This window comes from Danio rerio, chromosome 23 (genome assembly GCF_052040795.2).
Source record: "Danio rerio strain M-AB ecotype USA chromosome 23, GRCz13ab, whole genome shotgun sequence".
NCBI classification, from domain to species: domain Eukaryota; kingdom Metazoa; phylum Chordata; class Actinopteri; order Cypriniformes; family Danionidae; genus Danio; species Danio rerio.
Window position 1 is genome coordinate 36803301 of NC_141043.1, and position 9157 is coordinate 36812457.

The following is a 9157-nucleotide window of genomic DNA, read 5'->3' on the forward strand; positions in this document are numbered from 1 at the left end:
TTCATCTTGAACAGAGATGCCCAAACTCAATCCTAGAGGGCCGATGTCCTGCAGAGTTTAGCTCCAACTTGCTTCAACACACCTGCAAGGATGTTTCTAGAAAGCCTATTAAGAGCTTGATTAGCTAGCCCGGGTGTGTCTGATTGGGGTTGGAACTTAAATGTGCAGGACACTGGCCCTCCAGGACCGAATTTGAGCACTCCTGATCTAGAACAATGGACTCAAACTCAATTCCTGGAGGGCCGCAGCTCTGCATAGTTTAGCTCCAACCACCTCAAAATCACACCTGCTTAATAGTCTCCAGTAGTCTTGAACACCTTAATTAGTCAGATCATCTGTGTTTGATTAAGGTTGGAGCAAAACTGTGCAGAGCTGCGGCCCTGCAGGAATCCAATCTGAGACCAATCATCTAGAACAGTGTTTCTCAACCACGTTTCTGGGCGACCACCAGCTCTGCACACTTTCCATGTCGCCTTAACCAAACACCTGAATCAGATCAGCAGCACATTAGCAGAGACTGAAAGACCTGTAATGGCTAAGACATCCAAAACATGCAGTGTTGGTGGTCCTCCAGGAACGTGGTTGAGAAACACTGATCTAGAAAGCAGCTTTTAAACACATAGGTTCAGTAGAGGTTAGTTGTATTAGACGTTACTGTACTCTAAAATGCTGCTTGTTTTGCTCACACAAGCTTATTTTGCGTGCACATGTATTGTTTTCTGACTGAATTCAAAATCACAGGGGATCATTTTTAGGCTTTACATATATGAAGTGCACCACTGGGTATCCGACACTGTAGTTCTAAAGGTTTTGCCCTTCTGTTGTTAAAGCAAAACATTTTCTTTGACAATTTTTACAAACATGCCATGTATGCAGGCATTGCCTTAGCATCATTCATATAATTTTCTGTCATTGTAGTTTAAAACCTTTGAGCTGATAGTTTATCAATGCCTAGCATTGGCATTCCTTTTTCATTTTTTACTTTGCTTTGAAATCAACATAAGCAAAAATTAATAAATAAACATGAGGGCAAAGCCTTCAGAACCTAATATCCATTTCAATATTAGCGCAGCATTTTTATCATGGCATGTGCCACCGTGTGTTTGTGTATGCAATGTAGCGGATACACTGCTTATCTTGAGCCTCAATACCATGACAGTCACAGATGGTATACGTCTTTGTGGGCACTACAGTTCAGGGAACCCTTTCATTTTTTTTCTATATATATAAATATAAATATATAATCAAAAAAATTGTGATGGGTTATAATGGATGCATACTGCAGCATCAAGGAACCAAGGTCCTTCCTAGTTTGCTACATGACAACAAGATCTCCAATGAAAAAAAAATGTGGTGCACTTAACTTTTTTTATACTAAACCTTAAGTATAAAACAAAATTTAGAATAAAAGCTATTTTGAATTTTGAACATTTGTGTTGAGTTCATGTTTTGCATTTTTGTCTTGTGTCCAAATGGAAGTGAATTGTTTAACCGCAGTAAAAAAGAATAATAATTGGACTCAGAATCCGATATAAATTACATTCATTTTCATAACAAGGAACATAATATTGTAACCCTGCACAAAACACATCATATATGCATTTGACAGTATGATCAGCCTGTTTGTTTGTTGGTTTAACAAAAAATGAGAGGTAATTATTATATTTGGCACCATGTTACAAAATAATAATAAAAATATTAATAAAAAAGTGAATTTAAAAAGTTAACAAGGCACTGTGACTGTATTCTCCAACTTTTCACAATCTAAAAAAATCTTGCGATTTATATATTATCTTTTAAAAAATCCATTCTAAATGATAAAAGGGAAAAAATGCATAAAGAAATGCCACATGACTGCATAAAAACTAATTAAATGTACAGTGCCTGCAATGTTTAGCATTTCATTGAGGTGCAGCTAGCTGAACTCGTAATTGATAATAACTCCAATGTATGTGACCTTACTATTTCTGCTGAAGTAGTACTTATAATGCTTGTAGTGGACTATTTAAACAGACTGACGAAAAAAAAAAAAAAGATTGTCCCAGTAACTTTACCATACCAAAACTGATGCTGAGCTTATTGACGTCATGAATAAAGCCTGCTTTTACATCTGCCTCATCCTTCTAACATAAAACTCAAATGGTATCCCTTCAACAAAACATTCATCCATAAAGCACAGACTAGTGGTTTACACCCCAAACGCCTTGCATATAAACCTCTCTACATGGACATATTCAGATGTCTGCAGCCGTCCATGCGTTTTGATCATTGGTTAAATCCATCCTGATGCTGAATGGTTCAGATGAAATATTCCTTCTTGTTTTCGGTGACGGTGTCATTGTAGACCTGGTCTGGGTCCACTCCTGGAGCGGGTTCACCTGCGGTTCGGTAAACCCCCTTACTGTGACACAGGTATCTGTACAGCAGAACCCCAACGACGACAAGGGTCAGCAGGATCAGGGCGATGACCACTAAAAAAAACAAACTAAAGCAATTATTATAAAATTAACCACATATTTCTCAACAGAGATTTAATCCAATATGTAGCCTCATCATGACACCTGCTGGTGAACACAGTGTACTATACCCTACAAATCTGATGCTATCCCTATTAAAGCTTTCTGGTAATGTGCAATGCAAAAACCCACTGGCCACTTTATTAGGTTAGTTGTTGATTCAAGAAGGTGCTGGAAACATTCCTGAGAAATCTGTACTGCTGGTTGCCTTTAGGGACAGGGTTGGGAAACATTGCCTTATGCTTCATGGCTAGCCTGCTTTGGATTAGGTTATGTTCTGGGGTCTGTTCTTCGTACGTGGATTACTCAGTTAGCTGGTTTTGGATATTGACGATTTGACACGATCCAGGATCATTTCGTTCTTCAAAGCTGATCCGAGAGTTGTTGTCATAGCTACAGTTCTGCTAGGTCAAACCTGATCGGGAGCAGGTTCAATTCATATAAACAGGATTAGATCGGCTCAGTTCAAGCAAAGATAATACAGAAAGTATGTACCGAATTCTGATATTTCCTTACAGTAGTAGTTATATACACTTGGGAAAATAGTAAATATTTTTAACTATATATATATATATATATATATATATATATATATATATATATATATATACATATATATATATAAAGTTATAGTTATTAATAAAATAAATAAAGTTATACATATTAATAAAACTTATGCAATCTGCACCCTCGAAATGAAAGTACAAAGACTGCCACCTGCTGGTGCAAAGAGAAAACTTAATACGAACTTTTTAGATCGCTTTAGTACAAATTGTGTATAATAGAAATGCACAATATGTGACTTTTTAAAAAAAAGCAGTAATACATTTATGCTGACATAAACATGTTTTAATAGTTAATACGCCAGTGATTTGATGCTTCACAAAAGTTGCAGACGCCTTTACCAATATCAAAATGCTTTTGTAAACAACAAGTTATTCTTTACACCGATTAAAAAACGGCTACTACGATAAAGAAAATCTTTTCTAAATGTACAACTAGATACACTGATTTGCATTGAAATACATGAGGAACTCTTGACACATGAAAGTGTAAAGCCTGCAGCTCACAACATATGTGAAAAGTTATTGCATGTCATATTTAACAAACGGTTTACTGCTAATTTGATGTAATTTTGCTCAAATGGATAATTGAATATTAATCAGATGATGTCATTACGCTGCTGTGCCATCAGCCAATCGTTGCATTGCTGATCATGATTTCGAGGATCGATAAATCTGTCCTTCACAACACACGCAGCCTTTTCAGATCAGTTCATCCAGACATTCTAATCTGATTCGCGAACTTGTTTGAAGAACCAAATTAGCGAGAGATCAGTTATCAAGATTAAAAGATCCAGGATCTGCCAAATAATCTTAGATCATTTAAGCGAGGTACGAAGAACGGACCCCTGGTTTAGAGATCGCATTCAAGATCCAACCAATCAACTGTGAGCAAAGTGAAATCTCTGACACAATTAAAACACTCCTAAGTGCACTGCTTTGGGTTTGTTTGCTCAAAACTAACCCACCAATACATTTAGTTTTTAAATATATGTCAAATAGACATCTATTAAGAAATCAAATCTATTATTTAACATCTATAGAGAAATATCTAACATCGATTAATAGATGTCAAATACACATCTAAACATAGAATGGCTGAAAATTCAATAGACGATTGACTAGTCATCAAATACACACATTAAACAGGCATCTCAAATGTGTAGCCATTCATTGTAGAAGACTATTTTTGGGCTATTCTTGGACATCTATTAGACAATCCAAGTTTTAAGAAAAGCATACAAACTATGCCTAGCATGGGGTTGCAAAAAACAAGATTGAGGTCTTTTGACCATGTCTAGAGTTACTGCAATAACTGCTTATATACACTCACCGGCCACTTTATTAGGTACACCTTTTTAACAGCTTGTTAATGCAACTTTCTAATCATCCAATCACATGGCAGCAACTTAAGGCGTTTAGGCATGTAGACATGGTCAAGATGTTCTGCTATAGTTCAAACCGAGCATCAGACCGTGACTTTGGACGTGGCATGGTTGTTGGTGCCAGACGGACTGGTCTGAGTATTTCAGAACTGCTGATTTACTGGGATTTTCATTCTCCACCATATCTAGGGTTTACAGAGAATGGTCTGAAAAAGAGAAAATATCCAGTGAGCAGCAGTTCTGTGGCCGCAAATGCCTTGTTGACATCAGAGGAGAATAGCCAGACTGGTTTGAGCTGATAGAAAGGCAACAGTAAGTCAATAACCACTTGTTACAACTGAGGTATGCAGAAGAGCATCTCTGAACGCACAACATGTCGGACCTTGAGGGAGATGGGCTACAGGAACAGAAGACCACATCAGGTGCCACTCCTGTCAGCTAAGAACAGAAAACTGAGACTACACTGTATTCAAATGGCCTCCACAGTTACCAGACTCAATCCAATAGAGCACCTTTGAGTTGTGGTGGAACGGGAGATTTGCATTATGGATGTGCAGCCGACAAATCTGAAGCAACTGTGATGCTATCAGGTCAATATGGATCAAAATCTCTTAAGTACCTTGTTAAATCTATGCCACAAAGGATTAAGGCAGCTCTGAAGGCAAAAGGGAGTAGTACTAATAAGGTGTATCTAATATAGTGGCCGGTGAGTATGTATATTAACATAAATAAGTTGAGCAGGTATATCTAATAAAGAGGCCAGGGAGCATAGCTGCACTCGCACCATCTTGTAACTACAGTGGTTATATAATTACTTCTTCCGGCGGCCCATGTAGAGCGCTGGTCTCTTCCACCACTCCTCTACAGCCTTCCCGATCATAAAATTACAACTAGCACAAACCATTCACGTCCTCCTACAACTCATAATTTGTAAACTCTGTCTGAAGGCAATGACCCATCACCTGACCTTTGTTATGTATTCAGAAATACAGAATTCCAAGTCCAAAGATGTAAACATTATATTTTGTCAACTTGATATTACGCCAATTACAAAATAACATAAATAAAGCTTGTTTAATATGATGCCTAGTTATTAAGACACCTCAGTGGCTTTAGTCTAAACTAAACCGCGGTACCATGCACTGACAAGTCTTATATTAAAAAACTAGACTAATACACTGGAAGTCAATTACCTCCAATGACGGTCATGTCTGTTTGTGGTGGAACTGCAGTTGTTCCTGCTGTAACGCCCGTCCCTGTAGCACAAAATAAAAACACTTGAAGATGACACACAAAACCTGTATGTCAAGATCACAGGCAATAAAAAAATGTGGAATTACAACCATTTCCAGCTGGAGAAACTGTTCAGCATTGTTGAAGAGTAACCAGATTAGAAGAAATGCATGTTAGGCATTAACTGCGTGTGCATTTTAATAATGGCTTCAGTCTGGCTTCCAGTGACACATTTCTAGACCACACTATCGCTCAAGATAGACTAGCTTACATATATGAAAAAAAGTGTTGGTGCCAAGATCATGTTTCATTGTGTTTGCATTGATTATTTGATATGAGCGACACACCCTATGCCTGTAAGGTTAACTTTTTTTAAATTATTAAAAGATGTTTATGTTTATAATGGATGAAAAGGTGCACGACTTACCAATCGATGCAGTGCTAGTCACGGGGAAAGTCATACTTGCGTTGAAACAAACACCTATATGAAGCAAAATAAACACTATTTACTCATTTCAGCAATAAAACGTGTTGCAGCTGTGGGTTTTTACAAATTTGTCCTTTGTGAAATTGACAATGTCTTCCTGAGTAAACTTCTGCTTAAACATTAACTATTAAATGTGAATAACCTTCACTGGTGAAGCAGACATATCGTGTGTACAGTTATATTCACACTGACGCCTACTAATACTGGATGTATAAATGGGTACAGAAGCAAAAACAAGTGCATGAATAAGTTTTACAAATACTTCATCAATTAAAACTACACTCACCGGCCACTTTATTAGGTACACCATACTTTTAACAGGCTGGACCCACTTTTGCCTTCAGAACTGCCTTAATCCTTCATGGCATAGATTCAACAAGGTACTGGAAATATAACTCAGAGATTTTAGTCAATATTGACATGATAGTATCACACAGTTGCTGCAGATTTGTCGGCTGCACATCCATGATGCAAATCTCCTGTTCCACCACATGCCAAAGGTGCTCTATTGGATTGAGTTCAGGTGACTGTGGAGACCATAAGAGTACAGTGAACTCATTGTCATGTTCAAGAAACTAGTCTGAGATGATTCATGCTTTATGACAGGGTGTGTTATCCTACTGGAAGTAGCCATCAGAAGATGGGTACACTGTGGTCATGAAGCGATGGTTACGGTCAGCAACAATACTCAGGGAGGCTGTGGTGTTGACACAATGCTCAATTGGTACTAATGGGCCCAAAGTGTGCCAAGAAAATATCTCCCACACCATTACACCACCAGCAGCCTGAACCATTTCCACAGAAGAGGATGGATCCATGCATTCAATTTGTTGACGCCAAGTTCTGACCCTACCACCTGAATGTTTTTCTAACCTTCTATTGTCCAACTTTGGTGAGCCTGTGCGAATTGTAGCTTCAGTTTCCTGTTCTTAGTTGACAGGAGTGGCACCTGGTGTGGTCTTCTGCTGCTATAGCCCATCCACCTCAAGGTTGGACATGTTGTTCAGCGATGGTCTTCTGCATACCTTGGTTGTAACGAGTGTTTATTTGCGTTACTGTTGCCTTTCTATCAGCTCAAACCAGTCTGACTATTCTCTTCTGGCATCAACAAGGCATTTGCACCCACAGAACTGCTGTTCACTGGATATTTACTTAAGCAGTTGGACAGTTGTACCTAATAAAGTGGCTGGTGAGTTTATAAATTACAAGAATCATTTTATGAAGTGAGTACCTTTAGCCTTTTCTCAAGCATTCAGTAAGATACCTTGTATATTTAAAATGTTTATAAATTGCATTGCACCATGTTAAGATAAATGGATAGTTAACACAAAAATAAAAATGTACTCATTAATATTGAGGTAAAGTTGCTCTTATATTTGCACATTCTGTTTCTTTTTAACAAAATTATTTCATAAAGTATTGTTTGCCAATTTTAAATAAGAAAATCATATTAGCAGCCAATGGCTATCAAAGCACAACATTGTTCACATACTGTTTGTTTTGAACTTTGAAGTCATACTTGCATGAGATTTTACACTGAATATTCAAAGTTGCATGGTAAACACAAGTTGTCATTGTCCAAAAATGAATGAATGTGTGAATATAAAACTAACTTTACCTCAATATTTACTCTCCTCTGAATGGTTCCAAACCTTTATGAGTTTCTTCTGTACAACACAAGAGAAGATATTTTAAAGAAAGCGATAATCACTGACATCCATGGTAGGAAAAACAAATACTATGGGAGTCAATGGTCACAGGTTTCCTTTCAGCTTTCTTCAAAAGTATCTTCTTTTGTGTTCAACAGAAAAAAGCAACTTAAACAGGTTTTGAACAATTGAAGAGAGTAAATGATGATAGAATTTTCAGTTTTATGTAAACTATCCCATTACTGAAAATGTGCGTTTCAATGTCAAGTTACAGTCATATTTTGCAGTCGTTTGAATACAAAAGATAAGTTTATTTGGTAATAATTTAATGGCTAATTACTTTAAAATCTAAAACTACTTACATGCTTGCATGTGCAGTCGACAAATCGAGGCAAACTGCTAATCATGCCATATATTTGATGAGGGTGGAGACTAATAAATTGACAAACACATACTGTAGATGTACGCACAACAGCACCCGTTTGTCAGAATGAATATTAAATCTATGAATAAACTCTATGGCTGCAGTCATGAGGCTCACTTCCTAAATTGAATCAACTTTCCTCGTTATAAAGCTTGTAGTTACAAAGCTCGTTTTAAAAGCCTCTCATTGTGATGTGTGCACAGCAAAACACAAAGCCAGAGGTGCTGGGTCACCACAGACTCAAAGAAACAACCACCCACCCGTGATTAATTGTTTATTTGTATGAGAGACAACCGAAAACCGCAGTTTTGCCAATTCCATTAGCTTAATTAGTTTGATAGTAGTGGGAAATTCCCTCTCACGCCGTTAAGCGACCACTTTAAAGAGCTTTAAAGCTCATCATTTAACAGCTGTTCAGCCATTTAAAACCGTCAGATCAACTCCCGAGTCCAACAGGAACAAAAAAACTTACCTGCTTCAGTGACAAAGTCGCAGATAAACGACTTGTTAGTGAAAGATGGAGATCACGGTGATAACAGTTGAACTTCAGACCGATAAATCATGAAAAGCAGACGGTGTTCAAGCTGAAGTAGGTTAGTAAAGCCGCCACACGCTCATCCACAAAACTGTTTGAGCGACGACCGATTTTTGAACGAGTCGTTCTATTGAGTCGACTCTTTTCAACGAATCAGATGAACGAATCCGACTAAGCAATGTTTGGTATTTGTTTACAACTTGAAAGACTAGTTTGGAGCTTTATCAACGTAAATGATCAATGTTTAAGTATTCTAATAATACATGAAACGCATTTTGTGACTAAATTAATTTAGAAAGCCTCGCAAAATGACACTTTCCATATCTAACTCACGTAGAGCTGGTTTTGAATGTGGCTGAATTTGT

At 37.5% G+C, this 9157-nt stretch overlaps 1 protein-coding gene across 3 annotated transcripts; it reads right to left on the bottom strand.

Moving 5' to 3' along the window:
- Positions 1-1525: 1525 nt before the first annotated feature.
- On the bottom strand, positions 1526-8911 carry smagp (small cell adhesion glycoprotein). 3 transcript variants are annotated; one of them, XM_087304963.1, is made up of 5 exons: positions 8730-8911; positions 6471-6567; positions 6125-6178; positions 5658-5720; positions 1526-2471 (listed from the first exon to the last, which is right to left on the bottom strand). In XM_087304963.1, the coding sequence occupies exons 3-5, from the start codon at positions 6156-6158 to the stop codon at positions 2299-2301; spliced, it is 270 nt and encodes an 89-aa protein (XP_087161089.1). In that variant the 5' UTR covers positions 6159-6178; positions 6471-6567; positions 8730-8911; the 3' UTR covers positions 1526-2298.
- Positions 8912-9157: the final 246 nt, after the last annotated feature.

Excerpts from the sequence above, each read along its gene's own strand:
- smagp (XM_087304963.1), bottom strand. The coding sequence starts at position 6,158 with ATGACTTTCCCCGTGACTAGCACTGCATCGATTG. Across the intron at positions 5,721-6,124 it reads GACTAGCACTGCATCGATTG|GGACGGGCGTTACAGCAGGA; the intron begins GTAAGTCGTGCA and ends TTTGTGCTACAG. Across the intron at positions 2,472-5,657 it reads AGACATGACCGTCATTGGAG|TGGTCATCGCCCTGATCCTG; the intron begins GTAATTGACTTC and ends TGTTTTTTTTAG.